Source organism: Filicampus tigris, chromosome 14 (genome assembly GCF_054856515.1).
Source record: "Filicampus tigris isolate MCC_2025a chromosome 14, RoL_Ftig_1.0, whole genome shotgun sequence".
Classification (NCBI taxonomy): domain Eukaryota; kingdom Metazoa; phylum Chordata; class Actinopteri; order Syngnathiformes; family Syngnathidae; genus Filicampus; species Filicampus tigris.
In genome coordinates this window covers 12,754,444-12,777,293 of record NC_141230.1, presented here as the reverse complement: position 1 = coordinate 12,777,293, position 22,850 = coordinate 12,754,444, and the positions used below count along the sequence as shown (strand labels likewise).

General features: G+C 43.5%; 2 protein-coding genes across 2 annotated transcripts; both read left to right on the top strand.

Moving 5' to 3' along the window:
* Positions 1–4,465: 4,465 nt before the first annotated feature.
* On the top strand, positions 4,466–8,645 carry pcdh8.2 (protocadherin 8, tandem duplication 2). The gene is made up of 3 exons (XM_086050674.1): positions 4,466–7,124; positions 7,747–7,945; positions 8,015–8,645. The coding sequence occupies exons 1-3, from the start codon at positions 4,695–4,697 to the stop codon at positions 8,326–8,328; spliced, it is 2,943 nt and encodes a 980-aa protein (XP_085906800.1). The 5' UTR covers positions 4,466–4,694; the 3' UTR covers positions 8,329–8,645.
* A 2,725-nt stretch (positions 8,646–11,370) lies between these two features.
* Positions 11,371–18,124, top strand: cnmd (chondromodulin). The gene is made up of 7 exons (XM_086051909.1): positions 11,371–11,427; positions 11,519–11,644; positions 14,113–14,253; positions 14,359–14,472; positions 14,579–14,732; positions 16,464–16,639; positions 17,885–18,124. Exons 1-7 carry the CDS (start codon positions 11,371–11,373, stop codon positions 18,122–18,124), a joined length of 1,008 nt encoding a protein of 335 aa, XP_085908035.1.
* The last annotated feature ends 4,726 nt before the right edge of the window (positions 18,125–22,850 follow it).

Sequence of the window (22,850 nt, the reverse complement as noted above, 5' to 3'; positions counted from 1 at the left end):
TTTGGAAACACATGCCTCAGTTTTTTTTTTAATATCTATTTTTATAATATTGAGGTATCGCAATACGTATCGGATCACAACCAAAGTATCGGGATCCGTATCGGTTTGGGACGAAAGTGTGTCGTCCCAGCCCTAGACTCTTAACTGTGATTGATTAGTGATAGTCAATAGTGAACAATCGAGTCAGGTCAAACTTTCAGCTTCGCTAAGCACAAAAAGGGAAACATTCTGGATATTAAAAACCAATATACGAACAGTTCGAATGAGTTTGTATGTAGTAGGTATGGGTGTAATTAATCGATGGTGATGGACTTCAGCTGTTTCATGTAGTATTGATTGTTTAATCATGCAAATACGACAAAATGGAGTGCATTACTTGGCTGCGGCCAACAGAGGCGCTGTTGAATCAGTCTGAACTCATTTACTGTCCACGAATGACACTTACATCCCAACCCTGCTGAATTGTTGGCATTCTGGGTATTACTATGCTATTGTGAAATGCTATTCCAAAACATTTTATTCCCCGTGTGATACTTTCATTGAGGAACATGAAGATTGCAAGGGCTCCAACACACGGCTGTCAGCTGCATCCTCTTCCACTTCACTGTGCCTCTGTGGGCTTTTCCCGATGTTTCACTTCATTATTGTCAAAGTCGTTGTCTTACGTGGTGAGTGTGCACACGCCGTGACTGATGGCGAATCACTCGCAGCCAAATGGACACAATCTGTCATCCTCAACATCTTTTCATTAAGATGTATAGCAGACAAAGATTTTTGAGGTGGGGAAAATAAATATGTGTGAATAGAGATGGGCGGCAAATAAGCAGAGGCTGAAGTGGTAAAAAAAAAATATATGCTTAGTGTTTGTCACTCCTTTCAACTCATCTTTTTGACAAAAGTACAAAATGGAGGAGGTAGATTAAAAAAGATTTGACGGAATATCTGTGCATTTCCCAGTTATGATGATGTTTACTTAAATATGACCTGAGCTTGTGCATCCAATTAATAAACATTTCTTATATAAGTAAAAGGGTAACCTGAAGAAAAAATAGCTTTCGCATTAGTACAATTGAAAAAAAAAAAGATCTTAATAGTATATTAGCATGGATATTATTACATAAACCTTGAATGCCCCAGCATTACTTTTCTGAGCGCAGCAAAGCACTGTAAATGAGAATCTGTTCTCAATTACCATACCTGATTAAATAAAGGTTAAATAACTGTGTGTGCAACTAACCTCAGAAACTAACGCTACATTTGAACTATGGACAGATACCGGTAGTCACATTAGAGCTAGCATTCACATTTTCTCAAAAGCTTTGACACTACCTGCCAGTAAAATAACAGTTACGCCACAGGATACTTTAATGTATGCCACCACTGAAAAAGGCATTTTTCTGATTAAAGCAAAAATAAAAAAAATTTAAAAAAAAAATAAATAAATTAAAAAAATTGATATATATATATATATATATATATATATATATATATATATGTATATGTACATTCTTGTATTGTATTTTAAAGCCTGACAAGGTCAAAGAAATTAACGGAAAGTCTTGTATGCATTACATTTTCCCATTTGTTAAAGGTTTTGTATCATCCCTTTTTAATAAACATGAAGTTATTGTTAATGTTAATGTCATTAAACAAAAATGTAACAAATACGCACACAAAACAAATGTTCTTGTTGTTTTGATGGTCCAGTGCATGTGGCTGCACGTACCTATATATTCTCAGTTTTTAACGGTATGCCGTATCTTTATACTCAGCCTCCTCTCAGGATCTTCACATCTCGCTTTTCCCGTTCTGTGTCCTCGCTTTGAAAACCAGTGTCTCCCAAGTCCTCTGGCTCTCTCTCTCTCTCTCTGTTGTGCTCTTAACTTGCTTCTTCTCAGTTCTCTCAACGACATCATCTGCCTCGTTCTTATTCCTCTTTATCGTGGGGACATGATGTCCTTTCTCCGTTTTCATGTTGAACTATAGACAAAAATTAATTCAAATCAATGCACTGCAGTTAATGAACCAAGTCAATAAACACCATTCATTTTAATAGGCTATAGTTGTGGCCTTGCTTGGTTTTGTGTTTTGGTAAGGTTTAACTCATGTTAGTGAGAAGTTTCTACAATGATCCAGAAGGACGGATGCACACTGATGTCATATTTATGGATGAAATACAATGACATCCGCACAATCCATGGAGCTCAGAATCTATTTGCCTGTGCCTGGATCATAATCCACCAAAATCACCACCTGCGCCGGAACTTAGACCTGATTTCATCAGGTCTAATGTCTAGTCTACTTTCTGTCAACAAAGTGTCAGGTGCGCCAGAGGCATGTAATAGAATAGACCAAGGGTCATCAAGTCCAGTCCTCAAGGGCACCTAACCTGCATGTGTTCCATCTCTGCCCGCTGCAACACACCTGATTGAAATGATCAGCTCATCAGCAAGCTTTTCAGAAGCCTGATAAAGATACAGATCATTTGAAACAGGTGTGTTGCAGCAGGGAGAGATGGAAAACATGCAGGATAGGTGCCCTTGAGGATGACCCCTGGGATAGACCATCAGCTGTCCAGAACACCCAGAAAGGTGCTTCCCGCAGCATTGTACATGCACTGCTAGTTCTTGGGCTTGAATTCAGCAGTTAGCACCATAAAAATCACAATTTACAATTGATAATTTGTCCCATTACTTTTGGCCCCTTAAGATGTTGGAGGAACACCTACTTCCGACAGCGTTCACCTTCTTGTTCGTTTCATTTCAAATTCATCGCTGGTTTCTTTCAATTTTTGAAGATCATGTCCCAATATTTATGGACCTGACTGTACCTCGGCGCAATTTGGGAATCTGCGCGTGTGGGTCAATGACAAAGTAAAGTGCCAATGTAAACCCAGCCATACGGGATGTCACTTGAAATGAACATTTCCAAATGTAAAGCCAAATGTACAACATTAAAGGCAATCAATGTGGGCACTTGCACCAGCCTTGTAAATCCAGCCTTGAATAGTTTCATAAAGTAACTGCATATATTCAAACTTTTCTTTTGCTTCATATACCACGTCTGTCAGTGTCAGACTATTATTTAGTATCCCAAGCATTTTCACAAAAATAATGCATCGCGCAAACAAGTTGTGAATATGCAGAGGTTTTCAAAGTGCAATTCAATAAAAAAATAAATAAAAAAAACTTTTGTCTGTCTTTTGACTTTTGCTGACTTCTTATTCAAATGCACATCTTTTTTTCTTTATTTAAGAATACATATTGCTGTGGAAGGCCCCCCACCATCAGAAGGCCTGGGAAGCTTTCCCTGTGTGAGGGGTCAACGCGGGGGTTGTGTGTTTGGCACTGATGCCTCACAACAAAAATACCCTGGGTTTGAATCTCAGTATGGACATTTCTTTTGACGAGTTCACATGCTCCTATGATGTTGCATGCTCACACACATACATACCCAAACATGTATCGGAGCCTCATTCCAGGATGTTCCCCGCTGATTGCCCAAAATCAGCATCATCGGGGATATTTCGACCTTCCATTGCCAGATACCTACTGAGCTCAACAAGGGTGGGATCCCAAATATGATATTTTCGATCTCGCATCATTCAAATTGTGACATCAGACACGTCACTCCTGCCCACTATGCTGTTTCCATGGCAACTTTGGGCCCGTGGACTCCACTGCTCTACGTGGCAATTAAAGTTAGGGTCAGAAGTCAGACACACATTCACATTGCGCAAACTAAATCAAACTCAACTATGACAACATCGAAGTTATGAAATTTGCTCATACACATTTATTTTAAACAGCTATGCCAAAATAAGCTTTTTCAATTACAATTTTCCTCACTGAAATGAATTGTAATGCCATTAATCCTTTCCACGAGTCACATGCCACAATGTATAGTTAAACATTTTTTATGAAGAAAAGTAGCACTGTACTGTAAAATATCAAACCATAATGAAAGAGAATGTAAAGATATTGGTTTTATAACGTGTGAACAAGCCGCAGTTCTCTCACATGTGTGTCTTGTGAGTGACCGTGCCTTCAATAAATGGTTGAACGGTCACCAGAGAATGTATCTCGATATTTTTTCTTTCTTTCTTTCTTTTTTAATCTGGGGTGGCTGATATATACAAACACACAATAGTGCCTCATTGATCTCTATCGTCAAATCTGCAGATAATATTTTAATTTCAGAGAGAAGCGTGTTTTTTTTAATATAAAAAGCAACACACACACGACGACGACACAGACGTACACACAGCGCTGAAGACAATAAGTGCACATCAAAAGAGAGAAGAAATGTGTTTTTCTCCAGTAAATAAAAGCTGCAACAAGGCGATAAAGAGCGCTAGAAACTATCACAAAGCGGTGCATAACGATTGTGCTCGTTTTTAAATTGCCTTCATGCGCCCCAACAACAGGCTCGCATGTGTGCGTTTCTTCGATATAAATATATAATTGTAAAGACGCGGATTGGCTACACTTGGTCTTATTAGCACGGCGAGCGCTCCAAACCCCGCCAGTGCAGAATCCGGAGGTGTCGGAGGCGCGTCGACACGCGTGCCCGTGACTGGCTGCTGCGTGTGCGTAAAGGCGCAAAGTAACTTTCTCCCCGCAGCCCGCTCGCAGAGTGACAGTGCGCGGCGAGTTCGCTCCAGAGGTGGACCGATTTCTCCCTCTGACGCCCCGATGGATACTATCAATATGCTGTTTATTACTTATTACCACTGGTGGATATTTGTGCTCTCCTTTCATCCCTTTCTATGCGCCTCTCTGGCTCGGACCGAGGGGAATACGATCCGCTACCAGTGCAACGAGGAGGAGGCGGCGGGCACTGTGATCGGAAACCTGGCCAAGGACATGTCCTTGAGCCTGTCTCACTCCTCCAGGACCAATTTTCGGATGATGAGGCAGTTTAATGACTCGTTCATCCGGGTGAGGGAGAGCGACGGGCAGCTGAGCGTCGGCGAGCGGATGGACCGCGAGAGAATGTGCCGACACACTCCACAGTGCCTCGTCACTTTTGATGTGGTGAATTTCTCCAAAGAGCGCTACAGATTGATCCACGTCGAGGTGGAGGTTAAAGACATCAACGACAACTCCCCGGAGTTTCCCAGCGCCGAGTCTGTGGTGGAGATCTCCGAGAACGCAGCCGTGGGCTCTCATATTCCTCTGGACCCGGCCGTGGACGCAGACGTGGGCTCCAACTACATCCAAAGCTATCAGATTTCTGTCAACAGTCACTTCACCATCGATGTGCTCCTGAGAGCGGATGGGGTTAAATATGCAGAATTGGTACTAATGAAGGAGCTCGACAGGGAGAGCCAGGCATCGCTTTCTTTGGATCTGATGGCCACAGACGGTGGGAACCCGTCCAGGTCCGGTTCAACCAAGATAACGGTCCGAGTGACGGACTTTAATGACAACAGTCCTGTTTTTGATCAGAATAGTTTCTCGGTGAGTTTGCCAGAGGACGCGCCAGTCGGCAGCGTGATACTGGACCTGAACGCGGTGGATGCCGACGAGGGTCCGAACGGCGAGGTCATCTATGGTTTTGGAAAACAGGTTTCTCACGAGATCCGGGATCTTTTCCACGTGGATACCAAATCGGGCCGCTTGACCCTCAGGAGCCCGGTGGACTTTGAGGACAAGCGTACGTATGAGTTGGACGTGCAGGCCACCGACCTAGGCCCCAACCCCACCCCCTCGGTGTGCAAAATTGTCATCCACGTCAGCGACATCAACGACAACCCGCCGGGCATCAGCATCACCCCGATGACCTCCATCACCACGGGCACGGCGCACATCAGCGAGGCAGCGGCGAAGGACAGCCTGGTGGCCCTGGTCACCACCTCGGACCGGGACTCCGGGGTCAACGGCCAGGTCCACTGCACCCTCTACGGCCACGACCACTTCAAACTACGGCAAGCCTACGAGGACAGCTACATGATAGTGACAGCGGCCCCCTTAGACCGCGAGAGGATCAGCGAGTACAACCTCACAGTCATGGCCGAGGACTTCGGGTCGCCCCCTCTCAGAAAGATCACCCAGTACACCGTCCGAATCAGCGACGAGAACGACAACGCCCCGCACTTCACCAAGCCAGTTTACGAGGTGTCGGTAGCGGAAAACAATGCTCCGGGCGCCTACCTCGCCACCGTGGAGGCCACAGACGCCGATTTGGCCCACAACGGCAAAATCACCTACAGACTCGTGGACAGTCTGATTATGGGGTCCCCCGTGAACACTTTTGTCTCACTCAATTCGGTGTCAGGGTCCATCTACGCCCTACGAAGTTTTAACTACGAGGTCATGAGGCAGTTGGACGTGCACGTCCAAGCCAGCGACAGCGGCTCCCCGCAGCTGCAGAGCACGGCTGTCATCCGATTAAAAATAATCGATCAGAACGACAACGAGCCTTCTATCATCGAGCCGCCTCTTTACAAAGGCTCTGCCGATGTCTTCTTGCCTAAAGACGCCCCTGCAGGTTACGTGGTTACACACATAAAGGCCACAGACGCCGACGAGGGCCTGAACGCGCAGTTGACCTACAAGATCACAGAAGGGGGGCTCCTGGGCTTCTCGGTAGACAAAGACACTGGGAAGGTGCACGTGAGCCGACAGCTGACGTACGACCTCACCGACAATGTCAAAGTGGTGGTGTCGGTCGGCGACAACGGCTCCCCTGCACTGACCTCCACTGCAATCATACATTTCAATTTCATCGAGGGGACCGTCCCCAGCGTGCCCTCGTCCGCTCGGGACGGCGGTGAGTCTCTATTTGAGTGGGACACGTCCGTCGCCGTCATCATCGTCCTGGCGGGGAGCTGCTCCCTCCTCCTGCTGGCGATCATTCTCATCACAACCATTTGCAGCCGCCGCAGGAAGGAGACGAGAGAGAGCTACGATGACAGAGAGGAGGTGCCCAAAAAGGCAGAGAGCGCCGAGAGCGCTCGCGTGGACACTCTGATCGCCGGCCACAAAGCCTTCGAGCCGCACCCCTTCCCCGAGCAGCCGCCAATGGCCGCCAGCAACGTGGTCGAGATGACGTGCGAGGACGGGCACCAGGCGGCGGCCGTCTTTGAACCCAACAACAGGGTCATGGAGGGCAAATTAAAGGTAGGTCAGTCATGGGGTATGAAGTCACTGATGTAGTAGTTGTACATTCGCCTAACTTTGATGATTTAAATGTCTCTAAATGGGCCCTGTGGCTGAGTAGTCAAGTTGTAGGCCAACTTTCGGAATAGGCACTCTAAAAACAGTTGGGCCAATTCGACCCAACTTTCTGGGTTAGGGTAACCTAGCCCAAAAATGGGTAGTTTTGTACAAACCAAACCCCCAAAATTGGGCTGTTTTGTACAAAACTACACAAGGTGGGTCAAACGGAGCCAATTAGTGGATCGGTCCATTTTTGAGCCAAAATAGTGTTATTTTTAACCCAACTGCTTTTAGAGTGTACTTTTCCCCTTGACCCCGAACAGGACAAGCTGGGTAGGAAATGCATTCATGGATCGCTGGTAGTGGTTCACTTCCCGATTTCCGTGAATGTGAGTGTCTGTGTCTATATGCGATTGTGATTGGCGTGGGACCAGTCCAGGGTGTACCCAGCTGAGATGGTGAGACTCAAGCTCACCATTCACCTTGAAGAGGTTAACACTGGTTGAATCATTGGATTTGGGAGGGAATGGAAGTGTTTGTTGCTATTTAACTCAGCTCATTTCATCTCTCTCGTGACTTTCAGGGCTATTCCACTCTACCCGGCTACGGGAAGGAAGCCGTCAGACCAATAACAATATGGAAGGGTAATTCATTCACAACAATCTCAGCCAGGGACCCTCACATCAGCGGAAAGGACAGCGGCAAAGGGGACAGCGACTTTAACGACAGCGATTCCGACATAAGCGGCGACGTGCACAAAAAAGACTCGCCCCCCACAAACGGTGAGCGTCGCGGCGCCGTGGCAATTATCTCGCATCAAGGTCAAACAATAAATGTCCTTCTCCCCGCAGCTCTGTGGGCGTGCACGAGCGAGTGCAAAGTGCTGGGCCACTCGGACAGATGCTGGAGCCCGTCAGCCACCAGGCCCAACACCAGCATGGCCTCCGGGTCCAACCTCTCAACCTTCTCCAAGACGGCTTCGCTTCCTCGGGACAGCAGGAGGGAACACTACTATCCGTCGCACGTGCCCAAAGGCAACGGCCTGCAAAGCGTGTACGAAAAAGTCCAACACCAGGAGTTTGATTATATTCTCGTCGGCCCGCCCACACCGGCCAGAATACAGGAAAGTGATGAGCTCTCCATTCCCGAGTACACAAACTCTTAAAAACATTTCATTGTACAGTAGATCTTAAGTGACTCGACTGTGTGTTGTGATTGGTTGTATGTCATTTGTCTGTTGACCTATCTTATGTGTAAGATCATGTGTAATATGCAAAATTTTGTACATTAATAATATATTTTTCATAAGGCTTCAGTGTAAATGATGATGACTTTTATTATGACTTTTCAAGAGCATGTGTTATTTAAAAGGGACACGGGGCATCAAGGGGCTCTTATGCTGTGAAAAACAATCAATATGAACATTGTTAGTGGTTTTTTTTCTTAGTCACGTTGTTGCACAAATAAAATGTGAAAAATGAACGTTTGTCTTACTGGTCAATACCGTCATCTCTTGTGGGATGTTTGCACGATCTGATCAAGATTAAAAAAAAAAAAGAAAAAAAAAAAGAGAAAATGCTCAAAAATATACTAGTTTAAAATGACCCCAAAATATTCCTCAAATATGGTCGCCTCACCGCAATAAAAGTAATCCCATTTAAATCTGATTTTTTTAAATTATTATTTCCATTGATTTAGAACATCTGCACAAACTCGTACGTATTTGAAAAGACTCCATATAAAATATGGTCCCAAAAAATGTTGTCATATCTTTTATTGATAACTCATAACATTCCACAAACATGACATTGTGCTAAAAAAATGTCACAAAAAGCAAAAGTCAAAATGTAATTTGCCATAAATGCATGTTCAATAGGTGGCACCACATTTTGTACAAAATCCTACTAAATTCTCCTCTGAAGAAATGGACATGCTACAATAGCAACATTCTTCATATAATTAGGAATTTATTTGCTTACTTATTTAGTTTAACCAATTTCAATGACAAAAGAAACCCCAAACCTCCATGTATGTCAATTTCCAAATCATTATAGTTTTTGTATAAAATCCTACAAAATTTTCTTGAGAAAACGCTCCAAACAAAGCATTAAAAAAAATCAATTCATTTACAAAAAAGGCTAAAGGTTGCTGCGAATTTAAATCCTTTTATATACATAATATCAAAATATAAATCAAAATTATATATTTTAAAACATACAGTACATATATGAATATAAAAAATATAAATGTATTTATATAATATATAAATATAATTATTAAAAATACATTATATTGTCGCTGTCCTGTGAAAAACACGTATGTCCACTTTTGGAAATTGTTTTTAATTTTCATGTTAAAGCGATGTCTGTAACGCGGAAACATTATTCATGCAAAAATAAGAAAAATGAAAAAAAAATGACATAAGTGTTTTTCACAGGACAGCGACGATATGTAGGAGACCGAAAACCATAACTTCTCTTTTCTTTTTGTTGAAATTTAAGACATTTTGTGACATCCAGTTTCTTTCTAGGCAGGACAGAAGTGGTCTTAAGGAGAAGGCGTCTTTTTTGCTCAGCGGGACATAGATTTGACAGTCATCTGCATAGCAGTGGAAGGAAATACTGTGTTTTCTAAAGATGGAACCCGGGGGCAGCAAATGCAATGAGAACAGCAAGGGCCCCAAAATAGAACCCGTGGAACACCAGACAAAATCCTACTAAAGTGTTAAATGATGAAACAATGACAAATGTCAGAATTTTCATTTTATGTACATGGATATGCATTCCTTCATTTACTTAGTTTCTACATTTAAATGAGCATAGAAATGAGATGCAGCTGTAAAATACATTTTGCTGCAAAATGTTTGCCATTCATTAATTTCCATTAGTATTTTTTAATAGACATAAACTCTCAAACCCCTGAAATGCATATATTTCTAATAAACACATTCTTTTTTTGCACAAGATACTACTAAATTCACTACTGATGAGCAATGCTTTAATTTCATTTAAGTATTTATTACTTATTACATTTATCCAATTCGTTTTTACAGTAGAAATGACAATACAAACCCCAAACTCCTAAAATATGTCAATTTCTCAGTCATTACTGCACATTATGTTTTGGACAGAATTCTACTAAATTACAGAGGGAAGACACTCCATCAAAATAACATCATCTGACTCCACAAACTATAATTTACTGCAGAAATGCTATACTTTGCCAAAACTTTAATGGGGATTGAAAAAAAAACCACTTGAATGAAATGAAATTGCTCTATTGAAGACATTTTTAGTCCAAGTCCTACTTAATTCTCAACTGATGAATAATGGCAAATGCCTTATGTGTTATTCCTGTAATTATTCATTCATTTATTTATTTTCAATATGCCCATTTCCCAACCATTACAGTTCATTACTTTTTGCATTGCAACTCCATAAAATGATTGTGAGAATGGGCTAAATAACCTCATCTGGCTCCTAAATGTGGTCTTGTGCTAAACTGATAACATGCATAAGACAGTGTCATAGTCATTCCGTGTACTGCCTTCAATTTGCATGCAAATACTGCGTTGTTGATCAAATGCGCTTCACAATTGCATATTTTTTTCTAAAGGTCAAATAACTCCATCACCTTTCTGATTGCCTTCCAGCATACCAATTATCCAGAAAATGAGGTTCAATCTGTTTCCAAGCAACAGGAGCACTGCATATTTTACTCTCCTACCCTGTTTGTTTTTTTCCCGTTCTTTTCCATTTGAAGCGTGAGCGAGACCATGCGACTGGCCCCGACCGCCGAGCTGGCTTTCCAAGTGCAACCTTAATGAATTAAGCCCCGTGCTTGTGTTTGATTGTGCGTGCTGACGCTACGACTCAGTGCTGCGGATCACAGAGCTCATTAAACTATTAAGAGGATAAAGGCAGCATTAATCACACTGGAGCACACAAACTGAAACAAGTTTTCCGCCTCCACAGTGATGACACTTATCACTCAGTTCAGACCGTTCGTTGTCTTTTTTTTTCGCCCCACAAAAAAAGTGGTTTTCGGTTGGCACTACTACACGACAAACCCACAGGTAGCATCAAGAGGGAAAAAAATTCCTCTGCACGTCATTCACACTGACCTGTCAAAAAGAACCTTGGAGCACAGCGGGACTCTCCAAAGAGAAGCAGGAGAGTTTTCAGGGAGGACGAGTGTCAGGGCGACAATGGAAGGACACCCAAAAACTCAACAAAGTGGCAATTTCGGGCCTTTCACACATCGGGTAAGACAAACCGTCGCCTTCATGGGTATTACGCTGCGGATGTAAGGATCTGATTGATGTTTCTCACTTGGTTCTTTTGAAATCCGCAAAGGTCAAAACTCCCTCAAGGACCGGCGGGCTGCTGAGATATGGAGCTGTGGCTCTCTCCGTTGGCGCCGTGTTGATGCTCTGCGCCTCCATGGCTGCCCTGCTTCTGAGGAAGGACAACGGGAGGAACGTAAGCGTCCACTATGTCATTTCAATAACGATGAAGCTAAAGTGAAGACACGAAATTGAAGTAATCAAGGAAGGCTGCTTTGAAATATGTATTTACTTATAAATAATGCACCTTTGCTCATCTATATTTGCCATTCATGTATAGTGATAGGCAAAATATATTAAAGCACGATACATATACCTGGTATTGGTACTCGCCCATCCCTAGTACTCATGTAGTAAATAATGACTTGAGTAAGAATAAGTACGTGTTCAATGATGAAAATACATAAGTATTGAAAAACTAGTGAGTAACTTGTGATTTTTTTCCAAACTGGACATTTAACTAAAATTTCACATTTCGTTTATCGCCTTCCCATCCATCGTCTGTCTATCCGCCATTTTGTCTGGCCGGATCAAATCGTAATCGCCTATAGGGTCTTGATCTTATTTTAAGACTCAATCAATCTTTTTTATTTTCCAAATCATTTGCGAGTGGGCAATACGGGTTTGTGGTTCGTATGTCTGCCTCACTTGGCTGACCTGTCCAGTGCGTACCACATCTTTTGCCCCAAATCAGCTGGGATAGACTCCAGCTAGCCCGTGACTCTGAAAATGGATGGACTGATAGTTTTAGAGTTGCCCACACTTAAAGTTTTTGACCATTTTAAGTCATGGCACAATCCAGCTCTGCACATTATTCCATCTGAGATGACATTGGTGTTATGTGTGCATGTCAATGGAGAGAGTGATGCATAAGCCAAACTCAGACTTGTTTTGACTCACTTCAACTCTACGACCCATGATGCGTGTCCTTTTGTTCGAGGGGCCAAATCCTTGACTTGCCTCAAGTGCTGGCAACCCACTCTTTACCACTACATTGACTCAAATCTTAAGGTATGATTACATGACAAGCTAAAAAAAGACGTTTTTAGGGCAGCAGGCAGTGTGCAGGATCTTTAAGAATCATAGGGTTTATTGTGATTCTTTCGATGAACCAATCTGGCCCATAGAATAAATGCCCAAAAGTTCTGCATTTTTTGCAAGCGTGTGTAACCTGGTGAAAATTTATGAATTTTAGAGGGTGCACTATTTGGAAAGTTTGAGGGAAAAAAACTGCCTCTGACTCCAGTTTCACGGAATCAAAACAGGACATTTGAAAGTTTCAAGTACACTGAAAAAAATGCTGTGCATCATTTACTCAATTTTATTTCATCAAGTGGTTGGACAAAATAAAATCATCTGAATCCAGATTGATTTTTTTAAGCAGACCATACTGCTTCAGAAAACAGGTCAGCCGTGATTGGTCGTTATCTGAGCCCTGAGCAGTTGTGATGTCATTTTCAGTCGACAGAAGTGACGAAATGGCCGTCCCCAGAGATGACTAAAAACAGGTGGATTAACTCTTATTCCACAAACGCAATATTTATCAGAATGCCTCGTTTCAACTAGTCTAGGCTTGCATAGAACATATTCTTGAAAAAAATATGTTTGGGTTGACTTCCCCTGCAGTAGATAATACATCTCCTTAAAAAATGTACACTATCTGGATCCAGATGATTTTATTTTGTGCAACCACCTGACGAAATATCCATCCATCCATTATCTATACCGCTTTTCCTCACAAGGGGAGTGGTGGAGCCTATCCCAGCAGTCTTCGGGCAGTAGGCGGGGACACCCTGAATTGGTTGCCAGCAGGGCACACAGAGACAAACATCCGCACTCACAATCACACCTAGGGGCAATTTAGAGTGTCCAATTAACCTACCAAGCATGTGTTTGGAACGTGGGAGGAACCCGGAGGACCCGCAGAAAACCCACGCAGGCACGGGGGAGAACATGCAAACTCCACACAGGGAGGCCGGGGCCGAACCCACGACCTCTGAACTGCGAGGCGGACGTGCTAACCAGTCGACCGCCATGGCACCCTGACGAAATATAATCGAGTAAATTCAACATTTCATTTTGTTCAGTGATGGGTGGCGTAGAAAATGTACGTGCTGCTCGAACGATACTACAAGAGCTTTGTAGTCATCTATAGCTGTTTTAGTTAGTTCGTTTAGCGAAGTGTTCCCCCACTCCAACAATGTAAAAGACAATATCTTTTTTTCTCATTGCAATGCTCTCTTATCAAGAAAAATATAATGAGGCCCACCTGTCAATCACCTAAATGCAAATGTGAAACGTGCATTTTGAAATGTTTGTCAAAGCACATCAAATGCTTGTGAGCCCACCACATATTTCCATATTGACTCACATCTTAATGAGCTTACCTGTAAGGCAAAGATCAGCGGCATGCTTCGCCCCCCACCCCCACCACGCCCCCTCACTCGTGTCCTGCTGAGCACAAAGCACGCAGGACTTCTTGAATGCAAGCCAACGGGATGAAAGTAAAAGCAGCACCGTGCTCGTTTCCCTGCCCCGTTGCACTTCCAAGCGCTTGCCACTCGACTAATGAGTCGTTTAACGTCCTGCGTTGGATGCTTGCAGGTGTACAGCGCTCATTACAGCATGAACATCAACGGGGAGGTGAGGGAGGGCTCCGTGGAAATCGATTCCGAAGACAACGTGGAGATGTTCAAAACGGGCAGCGGAGACGAGGAGGCCGTGGAGATCCGGGACTTTCAAAGTGTGAGTGACTTTGTCCCGTTGCGAAAAAAGGTCGAGCCGTCATTCAGTCTGTGTGCTTTCGCAGAGCTGTGAGTGTAAACATGGCATCTCTGTGATTTGGCGCAGGGCATAACTGCAATCCGATTCTTCGGGGGAGACAAGTGTTATATAAAATCCCAAATCAAAGGCAACCTTCCTCGGCTGGGAGCTCACAACAAAGACTCACTGATGTCTGACCTGGTATATGCACGCTGCTTTCTCTTGAATGTCACAATTTCCACTTTTTATCAGTCACGTTTCAGTCGCGCCGGCTTTTCCCAGAGAGTTCTTCTGCTTGCTCTGGCAGACTGACGAAGACATGCCAGTGAGGTTTGATGAAGAGTTCCTCATCTGGGTTTCTTCAGAGCAGCCGCTGAAGGACATCGCTTTCTTGAGCCCCAAGATTCTGGCTCTGTGCGGAGAGCTACCTATTTACTGGCTCCAACCACTTATTCCCAAAGGTTTGCTTTCATAAAGTGACTCACAGCATTCCACAGTCTGGGGAAAAAATGACCTGATATTGGCCGGCTTTGGTCTATTTCAAAAGTCTTTCATAGTTGATCCCAGTGGAGCTCTACATGAGGGAAGTTAGATCGTTATTTTATTTGGCATTTCATGAAGTTGGACCGCGCTCCAATCTGCGATGTTTGTTGGTGGACAACGCAAGAAGCTAACATAGACGTCTATATAGTCACTCAGTAACTGTCAAACAACAAAGGATTGTCTCATATGCGCAGTGGCAATTACAAAAGAGCCAAATTGAATTCCTTTTTACAAAAATGGGAAGTAACAACGGTACTGGACAGAAGTACTGACACACCGCCAGAGTCTTTTACTACTGAGAATGTAAATTCACTAATTTCACGGGTACTTCATGGATAATTTCCTACTGTTTGTCCAAATCCTCGGCTTCCGTTCGGAATAAATGTCATAAATCAAATGAAACAGGCAAACACGCAGCATTAATCCTGTCTGGAAAGAGGTTGACTGAGGTGCATTAATGGCTGGCATGATGTGCTGCCCTCACACATTGAGCGTGTTTCAAATTTGGGGCAGATGAAAAGCTCTTTTGCAAAACATTATGAATTGATTTGATTTGAGGTATTCTGCTTATTCTTCACCAGCCCATCCATACCTCATCTGAACATCCTATCCTCATATCTGCAAATTTTACAAACATCAATTCTATCCTATTAAAGCTGTCTCAGTGTGAAAATGTTATAGAGTCTATACACAATGAACAGCATTATGAATGGCATGGCGAGATCCGTCGCCTTTAAATTTGGCTTCGATCTTATTTAGACAAAATTAACATTTTCAAATGTTTCACCAAAACTTTGGTCAAACTCTAAATAAGAAAACCTTTCAGTGGAACTTCAAGGTATTACTGAAATGAAAGCCTATTCATTTCCTTCTCTAAATCCTTGTAGTGTTGATTGGTTAGTCATTTGCATTTCCAATTCCTGGTTCTTCTCTCCGTCCAGTGACAGGACCAAATTTAGAAGGCATAACCAATCTTTTGACAGTTGACAATGTGTCCTATGAAAACTAAACTATATGATACAATATACTGCAGTGTTATGTCTTACAGTACAGCAGCGATACACCAACGTCACATACTGACACTGACACTATCTGAAATGTGATAAATGATGCATTCATGTACACAATGACTTTTTAACATGATGTGAATCTCACTAATTGACTCACCCCCAGCTAACATCATCCAGGAATACTAATCTACACAATTCTGTTGATCTATACTCCCTCATCTGCTGAATTAAAAAAAAAAAAAAAAAAGAAATCACACTGGATTTATGTTGTTTGAACTGTAGTTTTGCTGGTATGAAACTCAACATGAGTGGTTGATGGCTCGCCATTGAAAGCTGCCAGTGGTTTATTCAGGTCTGAATTGTGGATTGCCTTGCTTACGCTATATGTCGACACACTTGTGACAGTAACAGAAGAGTGCGAAACACATGTGAACACACAGCGACAAAGGCTGATGTATTGTATGAAAAAAAAAGAATACTTATAAAATATGCAAGGCCACTTCATATCACTGCTGCTAATTGAATAATTCACCACGTCTGAGGAGGTTCGGGCCCGTGTGGGATTGCACTTGGGAGGACGCGGTGGGCGTCTTGTGAACACTGACCCAATACTCTCGCCTCTTGTGGCCGCCCTGACAGATGGGGTGAGGAGGAAGAGGAGGAGGAGGGACTCACAGCGGGCCAAGCGACAGTCCCGTGCGGAGGTGTTGGAGGTGGCGGGAAAGGAGGACTCGTCCAGGTTGGGGGAACGTGGAGGAGAGGAGGGGCTTCAGTCGGATGTGGGATCGGGATTCAACCCTGAGAATCCGTATCATGTGAGTAGAGCACGTCGTACTGGAAACAAGGCTTCAAAGCTGCTGAATTTTACATGAGCCATCAAGAGGCATTTACGGAGCCCTGCAGCAACCCTTGAAAGCAACATCAACCATTGAAACTTTGGTGTTTTGTCAACACTTTTACAAATGACTGCTTTGCAGGCGTCTTGCCTTGTTACAAAGAACGGTGTAAAAGAAATTGCCTGGTTACCAAGACACTTACAGAATATTGAGGAGAAAGACAAGACAGACAGATGAAAGATATAACGACGGGTGGATGGATGGATGAGGCCGGTACAATGGGCAGCGTGCGATGGCTGGTTGCATGGAAGGGCAGTTAAACAGGGTCAGGTGGAATGTATTTGGACAAATGAGAGATGGACGAATATATGAGCGATGGATGGATGATAACAGGTCGGACAAACGCACAAAGATGAAAGATGAAAGATTGAACGTGGACGCATGGACTCCTGGATGGTAGGCCAGTAGGGCAGACAAACGGCTGGACGAACAGACTCACGGACTGATGATGGACAACAGAAAAAAAGACAGACAGATGGAAGGAAGGGCAGCTGGACATATGGAACACGAGTGGATGGGTGGATGGACAGACAGACAGATAAACAGAACACTGGCTTGATTACGTGATAGATAGACGGGAAAAAGGTTGGTAGTACAGTGAGATGAAGGATGGCTCGATGGATGGACGGATGGATGGCTACATGGATGATGATCGGTGAGTAGGACATAGTCATGTTTAGACAAAAGATACTGTAAGTAGATCGAATAGTGATGTTCGGTGGATAGACCATAAGTCGGTCGGATGCAGACAACTGATAGTCAGTAGACAGAGACAAGACACGTTAACAACAGAAAGTGGCACCGACAAGGAAAAATGCAAAGGGACAAAGTTTTCGAGCCTGTTAGTAAATGAAAGTGTGGTGTTTAGTAAGTCACTTAGCATCGAGTGGGAGATGGTGTGGCGTTAGCAACCTGAACTGCAGGTCACCCGGGCAACAGCTGCCACCCAAAGTTGTTGAACTTATAAAAGTGCTGCGAAAACTCCCATTGCTTATAAAAATTCATATTGCCTAAGAGAACCCCAGTCACATGTTTGGCCGGATGAGAGCTTTGGACTTTTTTTTTTTTTTTTTTTTTCTTTTTCCAGACGATCTAAATTGCAAATGAGCATGAATTTTAAAAAAGATCGCTCATCAAAATTAACGCCACTTGAAAAACTTGCAGCGCGGCGGAGACACCGGGACCGGCGCCGATGAGGGAGGCGGCGTGACCTTTGACTCCATGCTGGACCACCAGGGGATCTGCTGCGCCGAATGCCAGCGCAGCTACACACACTGTCAGAGAATATGCGAGCCTCTGCGCGGCCACTGGCCCTGGCCATACAACTACAGAGGATGCCAGGTAGCTTGCAGAGTCATTATGCCCTGTCGCTGGTGGGTGGCACGCATCTTGGGCATCGTGTAGGCGCGCACGCAATGCACCCAAGACCCTAAAGGTCTCAAATCTTTTCGCTTGTGTGCAGCTACACTTTCTTTTTCAGTTAGACTAGCAGAGATTTACTTGCAAAGCGGGACATGGAAAGAATGATAGCGCGTTAACTAGGATGTGATAGTAATTGTGTGAATGCTGAGAAACAAACAATCATTTATACTAGGGGATAAAGGATAGACATTTTCACAAGTGTGTGAATACTGATCACTCGGTAGCGCCCACTGAAAAGATAAGCAACATTTCTTGATATACACATCTAGCTCCCTGGTTTTCATGTTGGTGACACCATTCCCGAAAACTCGCCCATTTTACCTTGGATCACTGTGAAAAGTTTAGTATTTTAGCGTGCCCTTACACGAGCTGCCCAAAATTCAATCTCTAGCCTTGAAATGTCAAATATCGGCACGGAATTTGGTGGTCGGGCCATTCTGGGTGAAATCCAGGGCTCGTATTTATGGACTCCAACTCGGGAAAAGCCAAAATGAGCCGTAGTCGGGGGCGGAGCCAGAACGTGGCTAATGGGTGAGTCTGGAAAAATCCGGGTGGGCCTGAATATTTCTCTCACTGAGCGCAATACTCCTATCTCGACACATCGTATATTAAAATAAAATGATCAACTGAATAATATGAAGTTCAGATCTTCCTTAGACAACCACAATTACGCAATGGAATGATTCAAGAAAAACAAATTTGAAAATAATTTGATAATTTACTAAAAATTCAAAAGTATATATGTTTTTCATGAATCTCACTGGGTGGGCAGTCTGTCAATCTGGGTGGGCCTGTGCACACCCAGGCCCACCCATGGCTCCGCCCACGGCGGATGCAGTGTACCTGCCATTGACTAGATCAGTGGCCCTCAACTTTCTTGCGCCATGGAGTCACCTGGACGGACCCATTGTGATGGATCAGCATTGAAACAAATAAAAACAAAGGGTTGAATGTACAGCTCACCACTGTGCCATTATAACAAATGTGCAGTACTTATTGTACTGTACGCGCTTTCCAAAAACTCCAAAGGCGTGTCTTTTAACGCCAGCCGCCGGCGCCATGTTGAAACTGAATGAATCCTCACAGCTGTAGGTGAAAATAAGTCCGCTTATGCTTTGTTGAGCTCAGTCAAATGTCTTTGTTCAGTCTCTCAATATACATTTGATAGCTTTCTGGAAGTGTCTTACAACATGTGGCCAGTAACTGAATCCAAAAGTGCAATATGATGTCTTACCTTCCTTGTGGTTGATTTACTTCAGTCTCTGGAGCATGTAGGAGGAAAAGTGCTTTAGTCAATGGGCGAATGCACAGAAGAGCACATTTCACAGGGACCGCCCTAATTTTAGGGTTGCTCCACCCACAGTGTGGATCTGGCAAGAAGTAAATGACATTTTCAAATTATTCGAGAAGCATACTTGTGCATCGGTAATCAATAATAAATTGTTTCATTATCAGAGAGAACAATCTCAGATCTTGCAATATATGATACATTAGTTGTTAAATGTTACTTTTAATTTTTCATTGTCCTATTTTTTTACTTGAATGTTAAATGTTAGATAAGGAACCTAGGACATGCTTTGATTAAGGGTTGTGTAGCCTTTTTGTTTGTTTGATCTTTAACACAGATTTTTGAGAAAGTTATTTGCAATGTCCAATGCTAGTAACCGTTTCATACATTAGCGTGGTGGTTTCTTTTGGGGCGAAACATTTTCAATAAGTAATGGAAACAAACGAGCACACATGTCAAGGAATCTCCAAAAGATCATTGCACTTACAAAGCATCCAATCACATAAAAGTGATGTCATCTGCTGATGGACGGAGTCATAATTTAAGACCTTTTAACACCTCTTCTCAAATAAATGTGTCAAGTACAACACATGTAAAAGGTTTCGCAGCTTGCAGGTAGAAGCATTTTTTTCGCGCAAACAACCCAAAATGAAACTACCTATATCGATCCTTTATTACCCTGAGCATTCTGATGCTTATGATCGGAAATAATGACTTGGTGAACAGCACCAGGTGGGAAATTGCCCAAGTTATTTTTGAATGCCTTAGTTCAAGTAACTGTATGTGATCAAAATGAAATACGAATTAATTTTGAAGAGTAAGGCAAACGGGCAGCCAGTTGGACAATCGGTCGTAGGATCGATGAGCAACGGATGGATAGGTTTTAAGCACCTTCAACATTTACGGCCTCGGCCAGTGTTCACATTTGCATGGCTGTGATATGCCATGACGTAATAACCAGTGTCCGTTTATTTATTCTTGAGCATGTTTAGCTTTGTGTTTGTGTCTCTCAGCATTCATGAGCAGCTTCGGAGGGCAATGACATCTCCAGTATTCGTCGTAATACTGTATCCGTTTTAAAAGCAGTAGTTCTCGTTTTGCATGCTCATCTACACACGGTGAACAGTGTCCACAATTAGCAATTGTATGTATCGTTATAATGCCTTATTGTACTATGCAGCATGCTGGAAGGTATCTGCGTGAGATCGTGTAGCCTTGTGGGTGCAGCGTCTTCAATAAATTGTCATTTAAGTATTGGCTGGCCTTGATGCGTTTTTGTGTGTCACATGTTGTTTTCATGGTTCCACTCTGTACTTTTCCGATAAAACCGAAGTGACAGCGAGGTCTGCTGCTTCTTCCATTCACAGCTCCCAATGTGTTTGAAGGCAATGCAATTTGTGCATGCTGACATCTGTATTGATGTGAACTAATGTGAGATGAGTGTCGCGGCGATGATGGAAAATATTTCTATAAAAGTGACATTTTGATTAAGCCTTTTTCTGTTCTTCACCCCGGTGAAAGGAGAAGAGGGTGTGGATGCTGAGCGGCCCAATAATGTGATCACAGGCTTTTATTTCACCTCTGTTATTTGAGCTTTTAGGCTATTCTGAATAGCTGTGACAAAAAAGAAGGAAAAAAAAAAAAAAAAATCAAAAGAAATCTGATTACTATCTCCAAAGCCATATGCCACCTCTCTAAATAATTGAGAGGAGCCGTGTTGCGATCAGGATGATTTCACACAGTGTGATCCAGGCACATCAGACTACAACAGATGTGAAATTGCATCATATCTGCCAACACGTAGAGGCACATTGAAACTCAGCAGTGTGAGGAAACGACACAAAGAGATGCTTGTCTCTTCGGCGGGAGATTTGTGCGGGTTTTCATGGGGGTAGAGGTGCTTATCACATCTGCGCCGCAGATAAGACGTCTTCTGTGCTTCCGTAGGCTATATAATATTAATCCCTCTCCCACGTCTGCACATGCACTTAAAGAAAGGTGACAAGTGTGACATATCCAGGACCTCCTGACGGCTCGTGCGCTGCATGGCAGCCGCCAAAAGAGCCCCCCGAAGTAGCCTCCGGTGATGTAAATTTGCAGGGGGAGTCCAATTTCCATCACAGCACTGTCACCGCCATGGTCATTAAACTAAATCATCCCGCTACGTGTCACACTGCTCCCTTCAATCACCGACTTATACGTGGACTGCAGATTGCAGTCGCCCACAACAACAGTGCCGTTCGGACCTGAGCGATGCGAGGGGATCACTCGAGAAGTCGAAAACACGACATGCCCGAACGAGGGCAATCGGCATTGTAGGGCCACGCAACACGGTGGTACCACAATTCGACAGATGCAAAACATTTTGATCACAGAAGGACAGCTAGCAGCTTGCGCTAACTTACATAGCACTGCTCATTCTTGTCAAACAGGTGAAGTAATTCATACTGACTGAGTTCTCTTGCAATTTATTTTCTCTACAGTTGTCCTCATTAAGGTTGCTTTCCAGCTGACTTTAAGCAAGAGTACGCCCTGGACTCATTGACACTCACATTCAAATATGGACAACTTGGAGAATTCAATGAAACTAACATGCATGTTTTTGACTGTGACACTGGCTGAATTTGGGCAGACAGACAGACACAAACATACACACACAAAAAAAAAAATCATGCAACATTTCACTAAGTTGGAATGGTTATGGCAGCCAGCTAGGTCGTGGCTACCTAGCAACTAGCACAAGAAGCTAACACAGCAGTCCACTACTCATTCCTCCTTCTTCACAAACAGCACAACAGATGAAAGAATAGAACCGTATACTGTCTGAGATATTCATTGTTCCATGTTTTTTTTCTTCTTTTATATCACTTTACCCTCATCCTGTCTCGCGTTGGGCGGGAGGCAGGGTACAACCAGGACTGCAGTTGCAGGGTAGAAATAGGAAAACCAAGCATTCACGTTCACACCTAGGGACAATTTAAGAGTCATTAATGAACTTGACACACATGCAATTGGTAGAGGTAGGCAAAGAGCGAACATAGCTTTCTACTCTTTTACTCAGTTCTCCTTCTTTTCAAACTGAATAAACAGATGGATTCCATCCATCCATTCTCCAAACCGCTTATCCTCACAAGGGTCGCTGGAGCCTATCCCAGCTGCCTTCGGGCAGTAGGCGGGGTACACCCTGAATCGGTTGCCAGCCAATCGCAGGGCACACAGAGACAAACAAACATTCGCACTCACAATCACACTTTGGGGCAATTTAGTGCGTCCAATTAACCTACCATGCACGTTTTTGGAATGTGGGAGGAAACCGGAGGACCCGGAAAAAACCCACGCACGGCACGGGAGGAACCCACAACCTCTGCACTGTGAGGCGGATGTGCTAACCAGTCGACCGCAGTGCCAACACAGATGGAC